Below are 26,763 nucleotides of genomic sequence, written 5' to 3'. Positions count from 1 at the left end.
AGAGCGACTAGTTTCCTTGGGTTCAGGGATAGGGAAAAGCATGAAGCTTTTAAAGACAATGTATGATCGCGTGCCCCAACACCTAGCCTCTCTGGCAGGGTCCCAGACCCTGCGCTCAGCTTCAGAGTGCGCCTGCGCCACGCCGTGGTTGCCAGGAAACCGCCGAGCCGCGGTTGTTGCCGGTGGGTCGTGGATTTAAAATGGCCAAATTCGTGCTTGCGGGTGAGTGGTCCCCACGTCCGCCCGTGGTTCGCTCAAAACATCGACAACTACTCACCCCCTGTGGTCTCTGGGCAGTGATCTTCTTAACTGCCTTTTGTTTTGCAACTCCAACCTCTATATGGACCACCCCAGGCTTCTTATGCATTTATTTAAAGATGCTTATTGGGCAGGGTCCTGTGCAAAGCACTCCCGGACACTGGGGACACAGTGAGGGGAAGATATACCCGGGCCCTCGAGGAACTTTCAGTCTCACGGATTACAGAAACATGTAAACAAGTAATTTTGATTTACTGTAATTAACGAAATGAGGCTGATGTGCACAGGGCTCTGGGAGGTGTTTCAGGAGCTGATTTTTGAAGGTTTGGGATGGGGAGACCATTCCAGAGAAAGGCACAGAGGCTATAAGTCTCATAGCCTAATGGAGGAACTAGATATGGAGGAAGTGACTGGATCTAGGGCCAGAATGGGAGAAGCAGGCAGATCCTTGCACTTAAAGTGCACCAAACAAAAGTGTTTCAACTGAAAGCAATGACGAGTCTTAAAAATTCCTTAAGCAAGAGTATATCTTTATTGGGTTTGCATTTTAGAAAGCCCATCTTTGTCAGCAAATGGAGGAAAAGGATGGAAAATGTCACTGGCATCCCGAAAACCACTAAAGGGTTTTAGTAAAAACAACAGGCTATTGTACCTGCCTCCGTTCCTTCTCAGCAAGTTTCCTGAAAGAGTAGACTGCTTTAATATCTTCAAGTACTTCTTCCACTGAATCTGGCTTCTACTTCTGCCTCCTGTCAGAAATGACCTTCACCAGAGCCACCAATGGCTTTTACAGAAGCTGTCCGGTCCTAACTGGAACTTTCTGATGCATTAACGCAATTGACATCTCCCTTCTGCCTAGAAATCTATTTCCTTTGCATCTTTATTCATTCAGAAGAATATTTTTGAGCCCTGACTGACTATATGTTGGGAAGGCAGCGATACAGGCACATACAAAGAATGTTGTATATGGGCCAGTGGCAGAGGTTTCTATAGGAGCAGTAGCAGGGGCCTTTAGTCAGGCAAAGCCTTCCCAGAGGGAGTGGTTTTTTAAGAGTAGATCTTCAAGCAGAGTTACCTACTGGAAAGGAGGTAGGGAAGAAGAGAGTGATTAACGGATACGTGGCAGGGACTGGGGTTGGAATGAGAAAAGCTAGAAAATGGAAATAGATTTAGTAGGATTGTAGCAAAGGGTACAAGAAAGAGAGTATCATAGGCTGAAGCCAGAATTAGATATAGATTCTTATGAGCCATGTTCAGTGTTCCAGACTTTATCCAAGGTACATAGAAGGTGTTTTTGGAAGGAGAGGACATAATCAAATTTGCATTTTATTTGAATGTTGTTCTCTATGGAAAAACAAAGATCAGATGCCAAGACCCCAGTTAGTTGCAATAGTCCAGAAAGGAGATAGTGGTGGCCTGGCCTAGAATGGTAGGCAATGAAAATGGAAGGAATTGAGTGGACTGGAGAGATATTAGGGAGGCTGAATTCATAGAACTAAATGTCTGATTGGCTGGAGGAAGGCAAGGGAAAAGAAAGAATTAAAATTATTTCCAATCAGTGGTTTGGGAAAATGGGCTGATGAGTCATTAAAAAAAAAAAAAAAGTGGAAAAGTAGGCTTAATACTCTGGATATCCCTAATTCTCTTAAATAACTGAACATAAAGAACATAAGAGAAGGAACAAATTTAGTGGGGGAGCTGTGGCAAAATCTACCCTAGATATGCTGAGGGCCTATGAGACATTCAGAGGGAGATAGAAAAATACAGGGAGGTATAAACATCTAAGTAAGGCGAGAGCTCAAAACTGGGTGTGCAGATTGCCACTTGAACCCAGGAAATGGAGGTCAGCCAGGAAGAAGGCAGAGAGTATGCAGATTCTTTGAGGAATGCTAACCTTTTAGTAGATCGATAAAGGAACAAGAACCTACAAAGTATAGTGAGAATGAGCAGAAAAGTAGGATGAAAACCTGAAGAATGAACCCAACATTGTGGGTGTGTCAGAAAGGTGGAAGAAGGCAAATGCCAACAAGCAAACGTCTGCAAGAAAAGGATCAAAATGGATCCATTGGATGGAGTGACGTGGAGGTCCTCACTGTGGCGAAAGCCAGGTTGCAGGGGGATGGGAGGTAAATGAACATTGCGAACTGGGCATGGCGAGTTTAGAGAAATTTCTCGAGAAGTTTTAATACAAGAAGACAGGTGGAACACAATAGCTAGAGAGGGACACACACTTTTTGTTTCTTAAGACAGGAGAAATATAAATGTCACTTGACTGTATTCAATAGGATGGCAAAGGACCATTAAGAATAGGGATAAGATGGGGGCACCTGGGTGGCTCAGTGGGTTAAGCTTCTGCCTTCGGCTCAGGTCATGATCTCAGGTACTGGGATCAAGCCCCTCATGGGGCTCACTGCTCAGCAGGGAGCCTGCTTCCCCCCCCTCTCTCTCTGCCTGCCTCTCTGCCTACTTGTGATCTCTAGCTCTGTCAAACAAACAAATAAATCTTTAAAAAAAAAAAAAGGAATAGGGATAAGATGGTAAAAGAGTTATTAACCAATTAAGCAGAGTTGGCGGCAGTTCTGAGGGAGGAAGAGGGTGGGGTTTAGTGCCTACGTGGTGAGGTTAGAGCTGAACAGGAGGTAGAAGCTGCCTTCTAAGAATAGGAGAAGGAAGGAAAGGATGAGTCCAGATGCAGAAAGCCTTGAAGGTAGGATAGCAGGAGGTTAGGGGATTCCCCAAATGATGACATTTTGTATGACTTGGTTTTGTTTTTAGATCACTCTTTTTTTCCAAGATTTTTATTTATTTATTATGTTAGAGGGAGGAAGAGAGCACACGCCAGGAGAGCAGCGGGCAGGGGAGAAGCAGGCTCCCCACTTAGCAAGGAGCGCAATGCGGGACTTGATCCCAGAACCCTGGTGTCATGACCTAAGCCGAAGGCAGACACTTAAACCACTGAGCCACCCAGGCGTCCCTGATTTGGTTTTGGTTTTATAAAGCAGAAAGCAAGTTTATCTCCTCTGACAGTGTGGGAAAATGGAGAGAAGGAGGAGGTTTGCAAGAAGGGGGCCACGTTTGGAATGGAAATTGTGGAGAACAGAAGAGAGGGCTGATGAGGAAAACAGAAGGCTCTCCAGGCAGAGTTGAAGGCCAGTTGAGGCTGGTGACCATGAATTCATAATGGCACCTCTCTGCTGGCTTCTACCATGTTTCTCCAGGGGTGCCGAGACACAGAAAGGGCAGGTAACTGTGTTCATCTGGGGAGAGAGGCTTTTACCAAGCTGATTTGCCAGAAACATAGTGGGGCAAGATAATTTAAAACAGGAGCCAGAGTGTGGTTTGAATTCATGAACCATGGATTTGAACTAAACAGGGAGGCCAACAGACAGGGAGTGGTTGAGAGGGCTGATGATTTAGAAGTCGCTATGAAGTGGAAGAACTCATGACTGGGAGTAACTGGGGAAGACTGTTGCAGAGGGGTTCTGTCCCCCCGACTCCCATCAGATATCCAATCCATCTGCTCTGGTGGCTTTATCTTCCTGCGTGTTGATGGCTGCAAAATATGTCTCTGAGGCCCTTGCATGGGTCCTGCACTTCAGACTGATAGGTACAGCTACCTGCTGAGCATATCCACTTAGATAGACTGCACACACCTCCAGCTGCACTTGTCTGTAATTAAACGTCTTACCTGTGACTTCTGTCCAGTAAGTGCAGGATCATCTACCCAAGCCAGAAATTAGGAATTAGCCCAGACTTTTTTCTCTCCCTCAGCTTCTCTTCCCCGGCCCCGCTGTACCACTCCCCACAACGCATATCAAATCTACATGTGATTTAACCACCACTCCTCCCCTCACCCCTTGCCTTTTAGTGGCTACTAATGAGTAGGTCATTATTCGTAGTTCATGCTTAGTTAGTAGCATGGCAGCCCCTTAGAGAATATGAGGTCTAGCATACTACTGGAGGAGAGTAAATATCCAGTAGCCTTTTCTTCTTTCCACATTTTATTACTTAAGATTTTGACCTCCTATGAGATAATTTTATTTTTACTACTGTTATAAAAACCAGAAGTTTATATGGTGGCAGTTTATATTATAATTCTATGTTATAAAATGTATCATAACTGTATGATTAGTTCTATAATTATTTGACAAATACTTATAACTACATGATGGTTTCTGTGTGATATAAGGAAATGTTGCAAATTTGAACTCTTTTAGGTAGAGCAGATTGCCCATATTATGCTAAAGCAGAACTCCTAGCAGACTACTTACAAAAGAATCTTCCTGATTTTCGGGTACATAAAATTACACAGCATCCTCAGGTTTGGGAGGTAAGAAGCCTTTGTTGTTTGTTAAACTCACACACTCTACAAAAATGTGTTTTGATTTAATGAAATATTAGCCAGTGTATCAGATGGACCTCCAATAATGGATATCATGTTCCACTGATATTTTAACACTAATAAAATTAATTCCTACTTAGCAGTCTCAGAACATTATGTGTTTTTTTTTCCTCACACCTAGTAAAACAAATGAGGCCCTAACCAATCAGTAGAATAAATTTAGCTGTTTTTTTCTCCCAAGAATCTAGGTAACCTATATTAATAGGTTAATATAATTAGTTAATTATATTAATAGGTTAACATTTCATTCTCCATTTGATTTCTTACATGAAGCACTTGCTTATTTGAAATACCCTTCTTTGGGACTGTGTTTCCCCACAAACAGACAGAGATTTGGGGGAAGGAGTTTCCTTTACGGGGGGTGGGGTGGATACCCTTGGGAACCATGCCGTGGGAAGGAATGAGGACAGCAGAGCTGTACAGTGGGAGAGGTTGAACCACTGTGGTGCTGTGGCAGAGGGCTCCGCCAGCCCGGACCTCTGAAGCTGGGGTGGCCCTTCAGAGATACCTCAAATACAGACAAGAAGCAGAGCTTTTGTACTGACACAACTAACAGTCCTTGGATGCAGGCTGCTTCTGGGCAGGGGACTTAACACTAGGCCAGGGAAGCTCTCTGAGGTCATTTCCTGGAAAGAGACTCAGCACTGAGCCATCGTGTGACCCAGGGAATGAGTGTCTCAGTCATAAAGGGGGAATCTGAATGACATATGACAGGATCTGCTATAGCTCACCAGTTGTTGTGTCTTTTGGATCTACATGCTCCATATAAGTTCACACCATCTGGGAACAGCTCTTCTGGGTTTCTGGTTGGTGTCTTTCCCTGGGGACACTTGACAAGAGGATAGTCAGTGAAAGGAACGAACCATAGTCTCTACTGCATATCATTTTAGGGCTGTAACTGACACTCATCACTGTTCTTATCTATGATCCAGTGTCAATCCCCCTCCCCCTCTTCTGGTCTAGGTATAGGTACCCCTGTATCTTCAGGGGTCTGAGTCCTAGTTTCCCAGGCTGTGATTGGATGTGACTGCAGCAAGTGTACACTTGCTGTCAAAATTGAGCAAGGCAGTACTAGGGATGCCCCAGTGGCTCACCTAGATGCCTGCCCACATGTCCCTGATCAGCAGGGCCAAGTACTCCTTCCAAGATGGTAACTCCCTTTCCTTGACTGTTGTCTCTTGGTGTAGGAGCTCAAAGTGACCAAACGGTAGCCATAGCTTAACGTTTAATGGAAGGAACTCTTCCTGATAGAAATACCCTTGCACCTCTGGAATTTAAAATCTCCAGATCCATAGAAGCTAGAGTTAAGTGGGTTTGGGGAAGCACAAATTCCCCAAGTGGGTCACTGGGAGTAAACAGGATCACTCTTTTTTTTTTTTTTTTTTTTAAAAAAGATTTTATTTATTTATTTGAGAGAGAGACAGTGAGAGAGAGCATGAGTGAGGAGAAGGTCAGAGAGCGAAGCAGACTCCCCATGGAGCTGGGAGCCTGATGCGGGACTCGATCCCGAAACTCCGAGATCATGACCTGAGCCGAAGGCAGTCGTCCAACCAACTGAGCCACCCAGGCATCCCAAACAGGATCACTCTTAATTCCATCCCTCAGTTCCTGGATTCATGTGTTTCACCTCGTGGGGAAAGCACTATACTGAATCGTGGTGTATATTGCATCCCAAAAGACAGTGCTTTATCCTTATAAGGCAGCAGCCTCTGAGCACCTGCAGTGGACAGTCCTATCCCTCTCTCAGGCCACAGGGTGATGTAAAATATGATAGGGCCAGTGCATCCCATGGTTACATGCCCAATCCCACACGTGCTTTACTCCAAAGTGGTTCAAAGTGATGTTATACAGAATCCCATGTTGCTAGGTTGAACATTTTATAAGCTCTTGGGCAGGGTGCTAGTCAAACCCTATAAACATAAAAAGTAGGTCTTTGCCCAGAATCTATGTTGATTCCAGTCAAGATGAATCACTGCCCTTTCTAGGATGGAAGGGGTGAAATGCAATCAGCTTGCCACTAAGAGGCTGGTTAGTGTCTTTGAAGGGTAGTGTCATTATCAGGGAGTCAGTGTTGGTCTCTGTTGCCAGCACATTGGACACTTAACTGCAACAGTGGCTCGATCAGCTTTGGTGAGTGGTGGCTTGTTCTCTAGGGCTGTGGTATAACCTCTGTCTCTTTTGTGAGCCCATTGTGCCTTAGCAAAGAGATTTTATCTGCTGGATTTTCCTGTGTTTTTTCACAATAGATGTCCTCTGGTGGGCACTGGCCCAGCCTCTTTTATTTCAGCCTCCTTGATTCCGCTGGGGAGTCCATGTTGAGCATGTTCCTCAATAGCTCTGGCCTAGGATAGACAGCAGTCCTTTTAATGTCCTTTTGACCACATTCATTTTGATGAATGTGGTCATTCTTCAGGCTCTTCTGGAGAACGTAATGGACTAGTAGGTTTCTAGTCTTCCATAGTAGCATATCCACTCCAGCATGCCTATTTTTCTAAGCTTTCTGATTCCTTCTCGCACTGTCTTCTGTGGTGGTCTGGCATTTCTGTTTCACTTAACATGAACCATCACTTTGTCCAACCACTTGCATTCCCGGTCTCCTCAGCAAAGAAAGCAACTTTAAGTACCTTTACTTGGTCAACAAATTTGAAGAAGTATTTTGTATTTGATTAATTAGTTATTTCATTCACCACTCATTTCTCTATTTATATTTTATAGTGTAAAGATATCTAAATTTTATTATGTATATTCAGTGGTGGTGGTGGGGGGGGACAAGGTAGTTTGTGTCTGAATTTGCAGTATGGAACTGAATTCTGAGACAGATTCAATGGATGACTTCTCTTGGAATATCATTCAATAGGAGTGGTTAAAAGATCTGTGTGAAAAGAATAAGTGGAATCACAAAAAGTCCCCCATCATTTGGAGAGAGCTGTTGGATCGTGGAGGAAAGGGGTTGCTTTTGGGAGGATATAATGAATTCCTGGAATATGCCCAGGTATATGGATTAATTTTGTTTGTCTGCTCAAAACTTTACCATCCTCTCATGTCTTCCTCAAATGTCTTGCTTTCCAAAGTATTCTCTCTGTTCTCTTCTCTTTTTTTTTCATATTTTTAATTAACATATAATGTATTATTTGCTTCAGGGGTACAGGTCTGTGAATCATCCCTCTTACACCCTTCACAGCACTCACCATAGCACATACCCTCCCCAATGCCCATAACCCCGCCACCCTATCCTTCTCCCCACCCCCCAGCAACCCTCAGTTTGTTTCCCGACATTAAGAGTCTCTCATGGTTTGTCTCCCTCCCTGGCCCCATATTGTTTCATTGTTTCCCTCCCTATCCCTCAGGACCCTCCCACCCCACCTCTCAAAGTCCTCATATCAGAGAGATCATATGATAATTGTCTTTCTCTGGCTGATTTGTTTTGCTTAACATAGTACCCTCTAGTGCTCTCTCTATTCTGTTCTGGCTTTCAACAAGAACTTTCCATCATGATCATTGTCAGTCTTGACATTTTCTTTCCTAATATTTAGCTTTACTATGGTGTCACCTCTAGCATGACCACTGAGCTGATGAAGTTAATTGCCCAAGAGAACCTGGAGACACATAAGGAGAAAGAACTGGAGGAAGAAACCAGGAAAGACCTCATCCAGCCTTTGCAGGTTTGGATCACCAGGTGGGACAGTCGAACTCCAGGACTCATGAGATTGGGTGTTATTTAGAAAGGACAATAATAAGGGATTCAATCCATGGTGGAAGAACACCTGAATCTCAAGTTTGAGATCCATATGTGTAGATATGTGCATGTATAGATATGTGAGTATCTACATGTATATCCCCCAATATAGCTGCATATTTAAGTTTTAGGTTATAGGTATGTGTATATACACACACGTATGAAATCTAGGAGCAACCGTATAGCAAAGATCATTCCGTTGATAACCCTGTCCTTATCTCTTGTCCCCTCATTCTGTGTGTCTCATGCTATCCGCTGCTGGCCTTCTTGCTCTTCGCCGTGCCCCCCTCCCTCCCATTCCCTCGCTCTCTTTCTCCTCGCCCCACTCTGGTCGCACTGCCTGCTGCCCTCCCACTCTTTCCCACTTGCTAGGGCTATCCTCCTGTTGAGTGCCGGCCTCAGTAACCAGTGTGTGGCGGGACCAGCCCGTGGTTCTTACTACGTTTGCAAGACCCCCTTAGCAATAACCATCAGGAAACATGGGGAAAGGGGGTTTGTTACCTATACATCCTGGAAATGACATGGCACCCCTGAAGCCACACAGTGAAGTCACTGGTGGGGAGAGACAGACAGACAGACAGAGAGAGAGAACATGTGAGCCCACGTGGGCCTGGGGCTTTGCTTTTATTGGGGTTGAGAGTGGGGGACTTAGGTTTGGTGGGCTCACTGTATATTGCTGAATTTAAAACTTAGGAGTGGAAACTTACAGCTTGGAAAGAGAAAAAAACAGGTGGTCCAGCTGGCTGGTTATTGACATCGGAGATGTCTAAAACAATGGAGCCTCAGAGTGGGAGGACCCCTAGCGCCATAGTGGTGTGGCTGGCAGTGCATTTATTACACGTAGACATCTTTGAAGCGGATACCTCCTCAGCAATCAAAACTTATAAAAAACAGAAAGCAAACCTGTCAGGGTTTATTACTACACCTCAGTTTTGCTCCTTCTTCCTTTTTCTTATCTCTTGTTTCTCACGCATTCAGTCTTGGGCACACCTCCATTAGCACCTTCTGTCTCTGCACTCCCTCTCTCTCTCTCTCGGTGTCCTTTGCTGTCCTTTTGCTCTCTCTCTCCCTCCCCAGCCCTCACTGTGTCTCTCACACACTGCCCTTCTTTCTTACTACACCTGCATGTATCCTAACATAATGCTTCTTTGGGAAATTATTTGTTATGAAATAGTTCAATACAGAAAAGAATTAGGAATGATGTACCTCATTGTACAACATGAACCTCACACCCAGATTTAATAAATATTACATCTCCTTTAGATATTTTTAAATGATTAAAATGGTACAGATACAGATGACACCTTCATTGAACCCTTCCCTAAACCCACTGTGAAATTCAAAAATGCCCAGATGCATTTCCAAACTCCCATCAGGCTGATTACACCTGTCGATTGGTAGCCAAGCTATAGAGTACCCAGATACTTCCTGAGTTGTGGGTACAGATACATGATACCTAGCCTAGGCTGATCCTAGGCTTCTTTACAAGGATTTAGAAAAGACAGTCCTCTCCCAAAAAAATGTCATGACTTTATAGATGAAAGTATAAAGTAGGAAAGAGCTATGGTTAAATAAAACTTGTTATTTCCTTGACTTTTTATAAGAAAATGTAAATATGTAATTAAAGTACTATGAAACCATTCTTTTAAATGTTGCTTTCTCCATATTCTATTTTATTTGAAGTCTTTTTAAGCAAGTACATTTCTTATTTGGGGATTGTTTTCAGATGGCCAGAGCAAGGGATTAGTAGCAAGCACTTTTTTGCTCAACTTTTGCTTTCTTGCCTTAAAAAGTCTATGTCTATTTAAGATAGTAAACCACCCTATTAATGGACCTGCAGAAATATCTATTAAGAATAAAGGCTTAGCAGGAACAAAAGATTTAACTGTTCATAATCCGGCTTTGCGTTTTTATTAGCGCATCTGGTCGTGTCTGCTACAACCTAATTCCCATCTTGACAAGTGGCGAAGTATTTGGAATGCACACGGAAATTAGCCTGAATCTACTTGGCAATAAGCAGGCAGAAGAAGATCTCCACATTATCATGACAGAGATGCGGGACCTGGTGGCCCCCTTGCTCCGGAGCATCTCCATCTGCACCCAAGTGGAGGACGCCTTCCGCCAAGCCCACGTGATCATCATCCTGGATGAGAACACTGACGGGGAGGTGTACAGTCTAGAGGACTGCATTCGAAGCCGGCTTCCTCCGTGTAGGCTCTATGGATACCTGATCGAGAAAAATGCTCACGATTCTGTCAGAGTTATTGTGGGAGGAAAAACATTTGTGAATCTTAAAACATTTCTGCTTATGAGATACGCCCCAAATGTGGCCCACAACATCATCGCCGTGGCGCTGGGTGTGGAAGGCCAAGCTAGAGCTGCACTGGCCAGAAAACTAAGAACAACCCCCTCGTGTGAGTGATCTTCTGTTTCTGATTCTATTTTTTTTTTAAGATTATATTTATTTATTTGACAGACAGAATACAAGTAGGCAGAGAGAGCAGGCTCCCTGCTGAGAAGAGAGCCCGATGCGGGGCTGGATCCCAGTACCCTGGGATTATGACCTCAGCCGAAGACAGAGGCTTTAATCCACTGAGCCACCTAGGTGCCCCCTGTTTCTATTTTTCAACAATGTGATTTCAAATCTGCTAGGAACATGCCCCTTAGGATTATTCTAGACATTCTAGATATTTGGAATAGAAAGTATGAAGCAGATACAAAGATCTCCCTACTGTGTGATTTGCCTGCAGTGCGAACATTTTTTTCTTACAGTTTTTCCTGATAGGCTGACTTTGTCCATCATTTAAAAAATTAAACCAATGTTTACTATAATAAGATTTCCATTTTTCATGTTATAATTTGAAACCTAATATTTCAATTTTTCATAATAATAATCAACTAAGGTAATCCATGTTTTAAAAAAATCTTTAAAAAAAATCGTCAGGGATGTGTTTAAGTGGCCTCACCCCACTCCCCACCCATGTAACAATGCAAGGTTATTAAACTTGTTCGCGGGGTCCTGCTATCTGATCAGCCTCTGGCCCCAATTAGTCTTGGAACTGGTAGACATCAGAACCTCATGAGGATGAGACTAGATCAGAAAATGGATTATTGTATTTAAAAGGGGAGTGCTGTATTGGAAAACATTTATCATCTTCAACAAAGATGTTAGGTGTCGGTGCCTTGAGATGGAGCAGGTGCAAAAAAGCCCATTGAGAACGCAGGGAGGTACAAGGCATTCCCTCAAGACAATGGGGAGACAATGAAATGTGAGCCTGGCATGCTCTAATTCAGGGCTATAAAGGGCTTTGGGGAGCCCCTAACACATTATAGCAAGAACTGTTTCACCCATTGCTTTACAGTGAGGCCCAAGAACCATCTCTGCTGGTATTCTCGCATACAGATCTTCAGTGCCTCACCCCCAGGACCAGTGATTACCCTAGCCAAATTACTATAAAATTTTTCAGTAGGAAAAAAAGAAACATTTTCTAATCATTTTATCTCTGTGCCAACCTTACATACAGGTATGTAGACACTGCTTTATCACAAAAGATTTCTGATATGTCTGATATGACATCAAAGTACCAAGAAGAGGCAGTGTTACAAAATTTAAAACAAGGTGGGGACTTTCAACCAGAAAGCTGCTCTCATATGGGCCTGGTGGTGCCATAAATTGTATGCTCTCCTGTACCCAAAGCCAATAAGCATATGAGAAGCAGAAGAAAGAGAAATGGAAAAATGTTGGGTAAAGGAAAGAGAGGCTTTGGAGGGACAGCAGTCAATGGGAATGGTCTGCAGAGCACAGCCAACAACGCCAGTGGAGCAAGGGGAACTAACACCAATGATGTCTCCTTGACGTCAAGGAGAGTCATTCAGGGAAGAGCCCAGATCCCAAGAAGGTAACAGATCTTTCCAGGATATCCCTTGAGTTTTGTTCACATATAACCCTGTTATGTGTGACATCAGACCATGTGCACTGGGTTGGTTGAAACTCTGTTGCGAGTGACAACAAGTCCACTCAAAGAGGTTAGTCAGAGAGAGAGCTTTTCTTCAGGCATAGGTGGATGCTGAGGCTCCACTGACGACAGCAGGACTGACTTGTGCTCTCTCTTGATCTATTACTCTGTTCTACTTTCCTCAGCACTGGTTTGATTCTCAGTCAGGCTCTCTGTATGAAGCGGCAAATTGGCCACTGGTGTTTCCAGACTCATGCATTCATGGCTGAGCTTGAGCTTACCTCTGGAGAAAGAGGGCTTGCTCTCTCGAGTGCACAAAAGTAGCAAAATAATATCTCATTGGCCAGGCTTGGGCCATTTGCCCATCTCCAAATCAATCGTCATGGCCAGGAGTCTGGAATCTGGGACTCATGCCTATTGATAGACCTGAGGGATAAGGACAGCCCCACCCCAAGCCATATGGACTGAAATTGAGAAAGGGTAGTTATTTAAAGGAAAACCGGGATGCTGTTAAAGAAAAGCAGTAGGAAGCAATGTTAGGAGGAAAAACAGCAGATGTCCACTATGATTTTCTCTAGCAGAGCTATATAGAGCCTGAAGTCTGACAAGAAAAATTCTTTTCCCTACTGCCTGCCTTTGAACACAACTGTGTGCGAATGTGATACTTGGAGCTGCTGCAGCTGTTTTAGGACCATGAGGGGCAGGCCAAGAGAATAGCATCTTTGAGCTGCTGAGCAACCACCAGTGTTACTGCCTACCTCAACTTGTTATTGTCTGAGAAAAGTGAACTCCTAGATAAGCCAAGTCAGAAAGGATATTTCATTACTTGAAACCACACAGCAATCTTACCTCATGCATAGCAGTAGAGAATTTAATCTCCACCGTAGGAAGTGGTTAGACTTTGGATAGTCTTCAAGCAAATAAATAAGTTAACAAACCAATAAAATGACTTATTATCACTGCAGTTACACCATTCCTAGAAGATCCACAGCTTTAGAATCATAGAGATTTTAATCCCTATTTCTTTCTAACCCCTATTCTCTTATTTTCCTTCACAGTACATATCACTTTGTACAGTAGTTGCTTTCTTACCTGCTTCCCTCCACCCCCAGAATGCTGCAAGGAGTTGGGGTGATGTGTTTCCTTCTAAACCTTCCACTCAAAATGCCTCACACACAGAATCTAATTCAATTACTTATTGATTAGAATGTTCCTGGGGTCCTCTCGTTATAACGCCTTCCTTCTGCAAGGAAATGAAACCCATCCAGGTCTTAAGGGATTTGACCAAATCTCTATTCCAGGCTAGAATCAAGAACTCTTCGTCAGAACCAAAGCAGATAAAAAGTTCTAAACACTCTAAGCAGAGGGTTTACATTAGGACCACACCAGTAGTATAATTTTCAGTAGCAATGTCTTCCAGGGAGCATTTCAGTATTTCTTGAACTCACTTATATGGTCTACACATGACCATGATTAGGAATTGCCAATCCCTGATGATCCAAGAAATCATCCATGTCATTTGTACGTTCGGGGGAAGCATAAACGTAGATCATTTTACAGCAAAAAGATCAACCCTAAAACAAAAAATAGAGTACAGGTCATTTTTTTCTATGCATGCACATTATTATGTTAATTTTAAATTTCTTTTTCTTCGCAGGCATCAAAAATGTGATAGTTTGGGGTAATATTAGTGGAAACAACTACATCGATCTGAGAAAAGCCAGGATTTACAGATATGAGAGTGCTATTTGGGGACCTCCTAACTATTCACGCCCTGTTTTGAGCTTGATTTTTGATAGGTAAGGTATATTTTTAAGTGAGGTATACTAACAATGCTGGAGACATATAGAATGATTGTTATAATTCTTTAAATCATCTTAGAAGTCTTTGTACCACAATGATGTGACACTGGCATTGTTCATAATCACCTTTGTTTATGTGCTCTATTGAAGATACAGAAAATTTCACAGAATCACAACTGGCCAATCCCCACATCCAATTTATTTGATTTTACTATTATGAATTTTTATATTTCAGAGTATCCCTAAAGTAGCTCACATAGTCCTTTAAATTTATCTCTAAAGCAAGCATATGCAAAATGAGTCTTATTTAACACAGAGAGAGAGAGACATGTATCCAAATTGAAATTGGTGGAAACATTTTCGAGAATAAGGAATTAAGACAGTGAGCGGGCCCTGGCCATGCTGGACATTCTGCTCCAGGAGAGGCAGGACTGAGGACCGGGGAAAGAGCACGATCTCTAGAACCAAGCCGCTTGGGTTGGGATTCTCAAGCAGCTACTTCTTAGCTGTGTGACTTTAGAGATGTTATGTAACCTCTCTGTGCCTCAGGTTTTTCATCTGCAAAATGGAAATGGTCTCATAGTCTGGGTCTTACAGGGTCGTTAGGGAGATGAAATGGCTTGGTACAGCCCCAAGGCCCCTCCCCCGACCGCAGTCAGCACCATCTTTATGACAGGGCAGGGGAGGAGAGAAGGGAAGGAGCAGCTCTGAAGCCTCTTTCTAAGCTTTGCAGCCCCTTTCCAGCTGTAACACTTCCTGTCCATTGCCCCTTCCTCAGGCCAGGGATACTTTTTCCATGCTCAGAAATGGTGTGCCGCCAAGCCCACCCCCCTGGTACCTGTTTCCTTTGGGTAAAGGCAGTGTCTCCTGGAGCTGTAGGCGCTGGCTCAGGAGGAACAGCCCTTTATCAGCTGGACGACTCCCTGAATTTGAACTTGAGATGATAACAACGACTTGGTTATTTCCCCAGTTCTCACTGTGCATAATTCAATGTGTTAGGATATCATTTTCTTTAGGATAAAGGATACCACTGGTTCCAAGATAACATCTGCATAAAATAAATTCTTTGTAACGGGAGTAACTGTTCTTGGAGTCTGACTACTTTTTCTGTGTTCCGATATTTCATTTGTTTTTCACTTGACACTTCAGGATTCCTTTCTGTGATATTTCATTACTTTTCGATTGACCTTTTATAGGATTGAAGAATGTTGAAGAAGGAAGGTGCACAGGACGTCATATTTCTCCTTTATGGAGATGATTTCTTCTACTGAGATCCATTGACCCAAGGAGCATTGCTTCATTCCCATTCCTCCCTCCCTCGTAAATTCATTTCTTTCTTTCTTTACAGTGAGTGGGTAAACAGACAATACGTAGAAACTCTTAAAAAGCTGACAGCCACAGGAAAACAATTTGGAGCCATCTTAGCTGCGCACAGTATAGCTACTACATTGAAATACTGGTACCATGGCTCGCCGCCTGGGGAGATCGTGTCTTTAGGAGTACTAAGTGAAGGTAAATCTGGGTTGGTTGGTTGGTTTTTATCTGGTATTACTTTCAGACCTCCGTGTATACCTGTGCTCCTGCTTCTGTGTCCCCACCTTCTGCCTTACCTGGTCTGTAAGCTGTTGGATTTCCACAGTTTCATATTCATGTACGTATTCATTCATTCACTCACTCATCCATTCAGAAATTCTGTGATGTTTTGTGTGAGTGCACAGGGAACAGGCACAGCGCTGCTGCCTTCAGGAGACCTAGAGCAGAGGGAAGAAGAGCCAGCTACGAAAACCCAAGTTCCACTGAGCTGTTCTCACTGTATCCCAGCTGAGGAAGGGAAAGCAAGGTCGGTTTTAGGGAGACAGCAGGAAGAGTCAGCACAGACTTCAATAAAGTGGTGGCCCCCCAGGAAGCCTTCAGTCTGAGTAGTGTTGACCTGACAGACTAGTGTGGGAAGAACATCCCGCAGGGGCCACAGTGGCTAAGGTGTGGGGTCAGGATATGAAGGGCACATCAGGATGCAGACCTTAGGGCACCAGTGGGAGCATGGAAAGCTTGCTCTCTAGCTGCAAATACTGTATATATTTTTTTTAATTTAATTTCTTTTCAGTGTAACAGAATTCATTGTTTATGCACCACACCCAGTGCTCTATGTGCACATGCAGTATGTGCTTTCCATAATACCCACCACCAGGCTCCCCAACCTCCCACTCCCCACCCCTTCAAAACCCTCAGATTGTTTTTCAGAGTCCATAGTCTCTCATGGTTCACCTCCCCTTCCAATTTCCCTCAACTCCCTTCTCCTCTCCATCTCCCCATGTCCTCCATGTTATTTCTTTTGCTCCACAAATAAGTGAAACCATATGATAATTGACTCTCCCTGCTTGACTTATTTCACTCAGCATAATCTCTTCCATCCCGTCCATGTTGCTACAAAAGTTGGGTATTCATCCTTTCTGATGGAGGCATAATACTCCATAGTGTATATGGACCACATCTTCCTTATCCATTTGTCCGTTGAAGGGCATCTTGGTTCTTTCCACAGTTTGGCGACCGTGGCCATTGCTGCTATAAACACTGGGGTACAGATGGCCCTTCTTGTCACTACACCTGTATCTTTGGGGTAAATACCCAGTAGTGCAATTGCAGGGCCATAGGGTAGCTCTATTTTTAACTTCTTAAGGAATCTCCACACTGTTCTCCAAAGTGGCTGGACCAACTTGCATTCCCACCAACAGTGTAAGAGAGTTCCCCTTTCTCCACATCCTCTCCAACACACGTTGTTTCCTGTCTTGCTAATTTTGGTCATTCTAACTGGTGTAAGGTGATATCTCAATGTGGTTTTAATTTGAATCTCCCTGATGGCTAGTGATGATGAACATGTTTTCATGTGTCTGATAGCCATTTGCATGTCTTCATTGAAGATGTATTTTTACAGCCTCCCTGCTTTCATCTGCTAAAAACTATTTCAGGGGACTTTAACCGTTTTTGAAGTGCAGGAATGTGAGAAGAGATGATGTTCTGGGTTCTGGGCTCCATCTAAAACATCTCTTCCATTGTGTTTACTTTCTCCCTGTGTAAACTCATTCACCGCTGAAGCTTCCTGCCTCAGCCTCTCTTCACACTGCCACCTGAACATCATGTGGTCACCTCAGACAGACATATATCAAACCAAACTCATTATCTTTCCTCTCCATTCAATCCGCCTCTTGTGTTCCTTATGTTATTAGTGGAGCCACCATCCTGCCTTTTATTCCAGGGCTAACCATGCAGATCAAGGAAATCTCTCCAAATCCCCCAAGTCAGAAGTCATCTATCTCTCCTCTGTACATGAACAGCATTTTGTTCCTCTGTCAGGGAGCACATTCCAGCCCCCTTATTGGTGGTGTGGTTCATTGTGTAAGTCCCTCCATTAGAGTGCATACACCCTGGGGGCAGGGCTCTGGCTGGGTCTTCCTTCACAGTTAGACACTCAGCAAATCTTGTTTCAGTTGCAGCAAGGTATATGGGCATGCTTTTAATGAATAAGGTGAATCAAATCAGTATGTTACCTTTTTAGTGTAATAGGCATTTAAAACCTTATCTTTATTTGCTAACAGTTTAATTAATCTCTGTAGTAGTTTACCAATAAACAGTGCAGTATTGGAGGCAAAGAGCAGGTAATCCCTGGCTCCCTGAAACCGTGTAGTTATACTCTCTATGTTGTCCACCCATAAGGTTGGTTCTTTATAGATAAAAAAGAGAGTGAGCAGAGAACCACAGAAGCCCTTTAAGGAAAGGCCTTTTAGGTCCTGGTTTGTTCATTATCTTCACATTTTTGTTCTACAGACAGCATTTTAGATGACTAAAATGGCAAGAATAATTTTCTTGTTTGATTGAGGCACAAAAGGCAGTGGGGGGCAACTGCATCTGAATGCTGCTTAGTTAGTAGTAAGTATTGTCCATCTTTTTATTTGGAACACATCCAAACTGGGCCCTGGAAGCTGCTGGGCAATCATCAGCTTCCCCAACCCCTTCTCCCTCCCACCCCAGCCTCACACTGTAGCTATGGGACCACCACAGCAGGCTAGAAGAGCGCAGGGCCAGCTGGACAAATGTCTTGGGGTCTTAGGCTACTGAGGGGGAAAGGGAAGGCCCTAGGGAGCAGACAAAAGGAGTCCAGAGGAAATGGAAGAGAAAGACTGCATGAGCCCCCGAGTTAGAGGCAGGGGGTCTGAACCAAATGAGGGGGAACAGAGGGGTAACGAGAGGGAACTGTAGTTCTTCTTTCAGAGGGTAACGAAGGAGAGAGCTGTCCGAACTGGGAGAGATGCTCAGGCAATATTTCTAGGTTAAATGTTTGAATCCTCCTGGGAAAGGAATTCTCAAAAATTTAGTTCACCATTACCAGTAAAAATCATGTACGATCTCTGTCCTTTTCTACAATGTTTTACATGATGGGTTTACTGTTTTGAGCGCTTCTGTTTTGCCTTGCTTTCTATTTGCTTACTACAGGCCAGTTTGGTATTCCTGAAGGGATCGTCTTTTCTATGCCTGTAAAATTTGAGAATGGAACTTGGGTAGCTCTTACAGATCTCAAAGATATTGAAATCAGTGAACCAATAATGACCAGAATGACAAGTGATCTCATTCAGGTAATGTCCAAATAGATACAAGAGTGATGACTTTGATAATGACCATAAACTGATTCCTCTGGGCTAAGGCATACACTGAATTTCTGTAGGTTCAATTTATATCCTCTTCCTAAAAACAATCAGGAGGCAATAGGAGCTTGAAGAAATCAACAGAAGACCCTACTCATTACATTACATAATGTGTGGCATGTTAAAAATATTTGTTGGTTACTTAAAAATCAAGACTCAGAATATTTTTCTATTGAAGATGGATTAAGTTAGCAATTGTGGTCATTTACTTCTCTGATTCTAAAATTTTTCAACAGGAGAAACTTGTTGCACTTGGAGATTTGATCAGTTTTCAGCCCTATCAATCAGGTAACCTTTTCAATGTGATATTTTATTGAGCTGCTACTAAAAGACTATTAAAATATTTGTTGGGGCACTTGGGTGGCTCAGTTGATTAGCACCTGCCTTTGGCTCATGTCATGATCCCAGGTACTGGGATTCATGTCAAGCTTCCTCTGACAAGGAGACTGCTTCTCCCTCTCCCTCTCGCCCCACCCTGATGCTGTGCTCCCTCTCGCTCTTAAGATCTTGTCTCCCTCAAATAAGTAAATAAAATATTTTCAAAAATTAAAAAAATTGTTAAAACTGAATTGCTATTAAAAAAAAAACTGAATTGCTATTGAATATTGATCATTATAATCCACGTTTTATCACTTTTAAACGAAATTTCTGACAAAATAAACTGCCAAGGTCAATGTGTCCTTCAAAATAAAACATCTCATAAGAATGCTGAAGAAATCCCTTCTTAAAAACACAATGACCTTATAAATGTATGTGTAACGTATGTATTCATGTCCCAGACCTGCTGTAACAAATGACGACCAGCTGGGTAGCTTCAACAATAGAAACTTAATCTCTAGCGAACAGGTGAGATTAGCAGACCTAAATCCAAGTGTTGGCCGGGACATGGTCTCTCAGATGGCTCTAGGGAAGCACCCTTCCCTGCCTCTTCTGCTGGTAGTGTTTGGTGTCCTGGGCTATGGCTGCATCACGCCAGTCTCTGCCTCTGTCTTCATGTGCTGGTCTTCTCTCTGTGGGTGTCTTGTTTCTTCTCCTTAAAAGGACACCAGTCATCGCAATCCAGTACGACCCCATCATAACTTGGTTAAATCTACTAAAACCCTATTTTCAAATAAGGTCAAATTCATAGGTATCAAGGATTGGGATTCCCAACACATCTTTCTGGGAACACAATGCAACCCATAACATTCCATTTACTTTTAGTTCACTTAAAAAATACATTTTAATAAGCTTATTTTTCTCACTGGCACCTTCTTTAATCCTAAACTCATAAGGAAGTTCTATCATCTTTCTTTAATCTCTAAATATTGAAAATATTTAACAAGTATGTTATAGATTCCACTCAATCAAAATAGTTGCTGCCTCTCAGAATGAATTAACTGGTAAAAAGAACCTGGTAGGAGACAGCAGACTGACCTTGGTCAGGACCAGAGAGGGTTTAAGTGAGGTCAAATATGGCAGTGTGGAAAGGACAGAGAGACCAGACCTAGAGGAAAAGATGTTTAAGGCAGAGGATGGGCTTTGGGAATTCAGATCTTGTTCTGCCTAGTGGTCAACTCACTGGGAATGGGCCAAAGGAAATAAAGGCCAAAGCAGCATGGAATCCAAGGGCACAGACACAGAAGTCTGAAGAGCAGTTGGTTTTCACTGGAACTCTTTTATCTCCAGAGTTTAGAAGCCCTCTGTGCGGCTTCCTGCTTTTGCAGAGGAGAGCTGCAAATTCCTTTTCTGAGAATGGGCTCTAAAGCAGTCAGTCTAAATTTGACTCCTTTGACTGGTAGTTAATCCTAAATTTTCCATAATCTTGCATTATAGAGGGTCTGATGAAAAAGAATAACCTGATTTTATGCCATTTTCATTAACAAAGTTCAAGTTATAGATACCTAAATAGCTAGCTAGCTAGATAGATAGATCGATCAATCTTGATTCTGTTATCTTCAGACCTTGCCCAAAGCACTGTTCCAGAGATTCCAAGATCAGAGCATTGAAAATAATCAGAATTTTGCACAGTTTGGAGATCTCTACTTATTAGCATATCAATGAGATGATTCATGCATGAGGTTTGTTTAATCTTTTTGCTTAATTTAATACTTAATTTCTTGACTTTAAGAGACTGACTTAGCCAAAAGCTAGGAAAAGACCACCTTACCTACCTCATACAATGACCAGGAAAATCAAAGAGTCTCAGATGGTAGGTATATCAGTTGAAAAAAAAAAATGTCCTTTATAATCCAAAGCTTAACACTAAATTTCAAAGAAAGGAATTTGACCATCTATTAGCCGCAAGGTAGGAATTAAGTCTTTTGTAACTCTCATCCTATATTAAACAACCAGGTCATATTTAAAATCTATTAAAATCTTGGAGGAAGGGGCGCCTGGGTGGCTCAGTGGGTTAAAGCCTCTGCCTTCAGCTCAGGTCATGATCCCAGGGTCCTGGGATTGAGCCCCACATTGGGCTCTCTGCTCAGCAGGGAGCCTGCTTCCTCTTCTCTCTCTCTCTGCCTCCCTCTGCCTACTTGTGATCTCTCTCTGTCAAATAAATAAATAAAATCTTAAAAAAAAAAATCTTGGAGGAAATTACCAGATATTCATTGAGTACTTTCTGTATGCTGATCACTGTGACAGACACTGGGGACAAAATGACAGAGTTATAGCCCCAAGACATGTCTGGAGAAAGGAGCCCTGAGAATACAAAGAAGTAAATGCCAGGATATACAATGAATTAAAAATGTCAATAAAACAAAGCAAGACAGATCAAAAGGAAAGAGAATATATAATAAATAATACAGAAATGCATAAGGAAAAGAGAGTTGTAATATACAAAGGAGAAGACTTAGTCATATCTTCAGATCTAGTTGGGACTTAAGATGGCTAAAAGTAATCAAATGATCATTGATTTATCCAGAAACTAGTGGTTCTGGGTCGCCTGGGTGGCTCAATGGGTTAAGCCTCTGCCTTCAGCTCAGGTCATGATCTCAGGTTCCTGGGATCAAGCCCCGAATCAGGCTCTCTACTCAGCATGGAGCCTGCTTCCCCCTCTCTCTCTGCCTACTTGTGATCTTCCTTTCTGTCAAATAAATAAATAAAATCTTTAAAAAAAAAAAATAGAAGAAACTACTGGTTCTTACACAGAAGGTGAAAATATTCTAGAGATCTATTGTACAACAATGTATACATACATATACAGTACAATTTATTGTGCTGTACACTGAAAAACCATGTTTAAAAGGTAGATTTCATGTTACATGTTTTAGCACAATGGAAAGAAAGAAAGAAACAGCATTAGGTCCTAGGGACATGAATGGAAATCAAACATTGTTCTTGCTCTCAAGGTGCTCACCATCTAGCATAGGAAACAGCAAAGCCAATCAAAAACTACCCTGTTTAGGGGTGCCTGGGTGGCTCAGTTGGTTAAGCATCTGCCTATGGCTCAGGTCATGATCCCAAGGTCCTGGATCAAGCCCACATCAGGAGCCCTGCTTAGCAGGGAGTCTGCTTCTCACTCTACCCCCTTCCCCCCCCCCTCTTCTCCCCCTGCTCATGCTGGCTCACTCACTCTCTCTTTCAAATAAATAAGTAAATTTTTTTTTTCCCTTAAAGGGACGCCTGGTTGGCTCAGTCAGTTCAGTGTCTGCCTTCAGCTTAGGTCATGATCCCAGGGAGCTGGGGTGGAGCTCCGCATAGGGCTTCTTGCTCAGTAGGAAGCCTGCTTCTTCCTCTGCCTGCCCCTCTCTCTCTCTGTCTCTCATTCTCTCTGACAAATAAATAAATAAAATCTTTAAAAACAAACAGGGGCACCTGGGTGGCTCAGTGGGTTAAAGCCTCTGCCTTAGGCTCAGGTCCTGATCTCAGAGTCCTAGGATGGAGCCTCACGTTGGGTTCTCTGCTCGGTAGGGAGCCTGCTTCCCTTCCTCTATCTCTGCCTGCCTCTCTGCCTACATGTGATCTCTGTCTGTCAAATAAATAAATAAAATCTTTAAAAACAAACAAACAAACAAAAACCCTACCCTGTTGAGAAAGAAGTAGTATGTAGAGAGAGGTCCAGGTATAACTGAACCACATTGGGGCTCTCCTGACAGGGACAACAAGGTTAGGAAAGGCTTTCAAGTACAAGGGACATGGGAGCTGAGTCTGGAAGGATGAGTAGGAATTACTCACGTCATAGTGGAAAAGAAACCCGCAGGTGGAGTAAGAGAAGCTGTGAAATGTGCCCCACCAGGAGGAGACACATGGGCAGAGGAAGCATTTCAGGTGACCAGAGGTGTGAACTTGAGGCAATCTAAAGCTGTATTGAGAAGACAATAAATGGAGTCACTTGGATAGAACGGAGGATCCTGAAAGGATGAGTAGGACTGGAAGAGGCATGGGGAGGTCATCCAGTTTGGTTGCTTGAGAGCTCAGCAACATGGCTGGTAGGTGGTGAGACAAGCATGAAATGGATGCCGTCAGGCTTAGAGAACTAATCTTGCTTTCTCGTTGGCCCCCTAGAGGATGATGGAGTCGCCCAAATCACTGCCTGGAGGACTGTGTTGAGCTCAGTCCCAGACAGAATAGGTATTCAAAGAGGTCCAGTCAGACAGTATCTCTAGGTATCTGGGTGGCCGCACTGTTGTTCCAGTTGGCCCAGCTGGTATTGAGCAATACTCAAGGAAACAACTGAGGGCTCCAAGGCCCTGGTAAGAGAACTGAGCAAAAACTGTCAGATCTGTCATGACCAAGGTGACGGGCATCTTTCCAGCATGGTTGAAAAAGAGCCAAGTAGAGTATGTATTCCAAAGTTCAGGCATCAGAATGATCCATGTTGTTAGTTAAAACGTTAGATTCTTAGACCCTCTACTAAGACATAATCTTACACAGACAAATGAACATTAGTGGTAATAAAGTAGAGAAAATGGGGCTGATTTCAGGTTGTTTGAGAGGCTGCATGTTGAATGAGCATTAGACTCAAATATCACTTGATAGTGCTTTCCACACTGGGCTCAGTGGGTCATAAAAAAATGTTGTGGGTGGGGCAGCTGACGGCTCAGTTGAGCATCTCACTTTTGATCTCAGCTCAGGCCTTGATCTCAGGGTTGTGAATTCAAGACCCATGCTGGGCTCTATTCTACTTATGGAGCCTATTAAGACAAAAGAAAAAAAATTGTACGTGATGAAACCAGTTTAACAACTGGCATTTTTTCCTTGAACTGGAATAAAAGTGATAAGAAAAGAGTAAGTGAGAAGACCAGATTTTTTTTTCCCCAATGCACTAGCATACAATAGAAAACCAAAGATGAGTAGAAAAAACAAGAAAAGGGTAAGTTCTATTTCATGTAACTTCTTCTGTTTTATTGTAAGCACACAAGTGCACATACTGGACTATAATGTAAAATGCATGTTTTAAAAGATCTTTTTATTCACTTGAGAGAGGGAGAGAACAGAGGGAGAACGAAAAGGAGAAGGAGACTCCCCACTGAGCAGGGAGCACAATGTGGGTCTCAATCCCAGGACCCTGGGATCACGACCTGAGCTAAAGGCAGATGCTTAATCAACTAAGCCACCCAGGTGCCCCTATAAAATGCACTTTTTACTGTGAGTTATGGTCAATAAAGTTTGAAAAATACTGACCTAGAACATTTCATCGTTGTTAGTTATATTCTAAATCCAGTATGTTTTAGCTTATTTTGATTTCAGAATATAAAGATAGAATGTGTTCTGATCTAATCAAAGATGACGAAAAAGATCCTGGTTATGTCAGACACTAAGTCAATCGAATCACAAACCATCTCGGTAGTGCTAATGGTCATGACTCATGTTGTTCAGTCTTAGAGAATAATGTTGTCGTCAAATGAACATAGTCCAGTTCTCAAAACTCCATATACAGGTGATCGGGCATCTTGCAGCTCCCCAAGAACAAGACATTCAGAAGAACTTGGCGTGGAAGGAACAGGATAGGAGAAAATGACACTAACTTCAAAAATCAATGTACTTTAGATCCTAAAATCTCTGTTCTGCCCTTTCTCTATTTCCAGCAGTGAATCTTTTAGATCTGACTCCTCAACCCACTTCTGAAAAGCCTTTTGGTCAAGAAGCCATAAATGGTAGGTGGGGAAACAAAACATTAACTAGTCTTTTCTTATTCTATTAATAGAACTGTGTAGAAGAGATCAAATGGCCCCCAGATATAATCAAACCCTCCCCCCACCCACATCCCCAGCTTTGCTTGCTGACATTTTTGGAACCTCCCTTTCTACATTTATAATCAGGGCTATGTCAATGGCAACTGAATCCTTCAGAATGAATAAGTAAGGAAATGGAAACATATATCTGCAACTCTAGATTTTCAAAGTCTATAACTTAGTTGTCATGGTATATTTTGAAAATCAGGCTGATACAGACTTCTTTGGGATTGGCCATTCAGGATATTCACTCACGGCTCCAACACTCTTATTTGAATATCCAATAAAATGAACAAATCCATGGCACCTTCCATTCTGAAAATGTATAGAATGATGGGCTTTGGAGTGGGGTTAACTTTGGGGAATTAGAATTGGTACATAGACAAGAAGCAGGGCCAAGAGCAGAAATGGAAATATGTAGCTACAAGATTCAGAATGGAAACAAAGGAACCAAACAACACTTCATGTAGAAATAGATTAAGGTCAGGAGAGAGGCCAGAATTAAGATTTGCTTTATGTAAAAGATTTGATAGTCTTGTGGTTTGATGTCCCTCATAGACACACACTCCCTCACACACACACACTCCCTCAGCTGAATGAGATTGAATGCAGGAAACCAGGAAATAGGAGAAAGAGGAGAGAAAATGTAAATCTAGTTTAAAAAAAAAAACACAGGTTACTAATGGATTTTTAAATAGTTACACCTTTTCATTCTTCTCCTTTTACAGATTCTGAAGACAAAAGTGTGGAAGAGCAACAAATAAATTAGACCAACCATAAAGATATTTGGTGTTGTAGTACATATGGAAAGACCCATGAGTGCCTGTATCTAGGGAAGAATAGTTTAAAAGATTGGCTTCCACCTTAGATAATGTTATGCTAGACAATAATAGTGACAGTGCACACACAAAAAAGTGAGTTCAATCATTTTGGGTTACCTGAATCCACTCACAGTTTTGCTTATTGTCCTATTTTCTCATATAGTTTGGTGTCAATTGTCTTTTTTTTTTTTTAAACTACATTAAAAACAATGGTCAGTCAATGCATCCTTGCCTGTACATGCTTCTAAGAGAGCCTCCTTCCCCCCCAGAGGCCATGCCTAAGGCAGGGACAAGAATGGCCATCTTTGCTCAGCTGTTCTCACCCCCTTGGTTTCAACTGATTGGGCTAGAATGAACACACCTTACTCGAGGGGGACCATTCAGATTTAGATTTAGATTTCTCTCATGGTGTCAAACAACTGGCACTGAGAAAAATGGCTGAGTAAGTTGGTATCTGGATCATGGTAAAGGCAGTGACTTAGAAAGAGCCACACAGTTCTGCTGTGAGGTCTTCAGAGCTGGTCAGATTCACCAGTTTCATAAAGTCTGGCTGTGTATTATTTCTTCTAGGATTTACTTAGGATAATTATCTTTATAATAAATCATTCTTTTACTTTAGCTCAGATGGAATAGGTTTCTGTTTCTTGACACCAGATGTGGCCTGAATAAATGGATTTTTCAAAGGAAAGCATAATATTTTTACCATATAATTATATAGTTTAAGTAAAAATTATAGTGTTTATTAAAGTAGTAGTAGTCAAACCAATATGTTCATATATTTTCAAGCTAATAGAATGTTTTACAAATGCCAATTAGGAACTTTTGAGAGCCCAGGAGTTGCTTTAAAAACTGCTGATCTCTGTGCTTTCTCTGTAGTTTAAATAGCTTTCACAGTACAAATTACTTTCTGAAAATTCAGGAAATTTTCAGATG

General features: G+C 42.5%; 1 protein-coding gene across 6 annotated transcripts; it reads left to right on the top strand.

Moving 5' to 3' along the window:
- Positions 1–80: 80 nt before the first annotated feature.
- MDH1B (malate dehydrogenase 1B) lies at positions 81–26,448 on the top strand. Of its 6 annotated transcripts, none has more exons than XM_013062327.2 (11): positions 81–222; positions 4,476–4,588; positions 7,518–7,652; positions 8,194–8,336; positions 10,314–10,810; positions 14,010–14,151; positions 15,503–15,666; positions 18,643–18,782; positions 19,088–19,139; positions 24,866–24,931; positions 25,738–26,448. In XM_013062327.2, exons 1-11 carry the CDS (start codon positions 201–203, stop codon positions 25,776–25,778), a joined length of 1,515 nt encoding a protein of 504 aa, XP_012917781.1. In that variant the 5' UTR covers positions 81–200; the 3' UTR covers positions 25,779–26,448. The 6 variants fall into 6 exon arrangements, with proteins under 6 accessions (XP_012917781.1, XP_004764295.1, XP_044934586.1 ...); XM_004764238.3 differs by having other exon boundaries at positions 24,863–24,931; XM_045078651.1 differs by lacking the exon at positions 4,476–4,588 and having other exon boundaries at positions 117–222; positions 24,863–24,931.
- Positions 26,449–26,763: the final 315 nt, after the last annotated feature.

This window comes from Mustela putorius, unplaced genomic scaffold (genome assembly GCF_011764305.1).
Source record: "Mustela putorius furo isolate JIRA1106 unplaced genomic scaffold, ASM1176430v1.1 tig00000275_pilon_pilon_pilon, whole genome shotgun sequence".
Classification (NCBI taxonomy): domain Eukaryota; kingdom Metazoa; phylum Chordata; class Mammalia; order Carnivora; family Mustelidae; genus Mustela; species Mustela putorius.
This window is presented reverse-complemented; position numbering and strand designations above follow the sequence as displayed.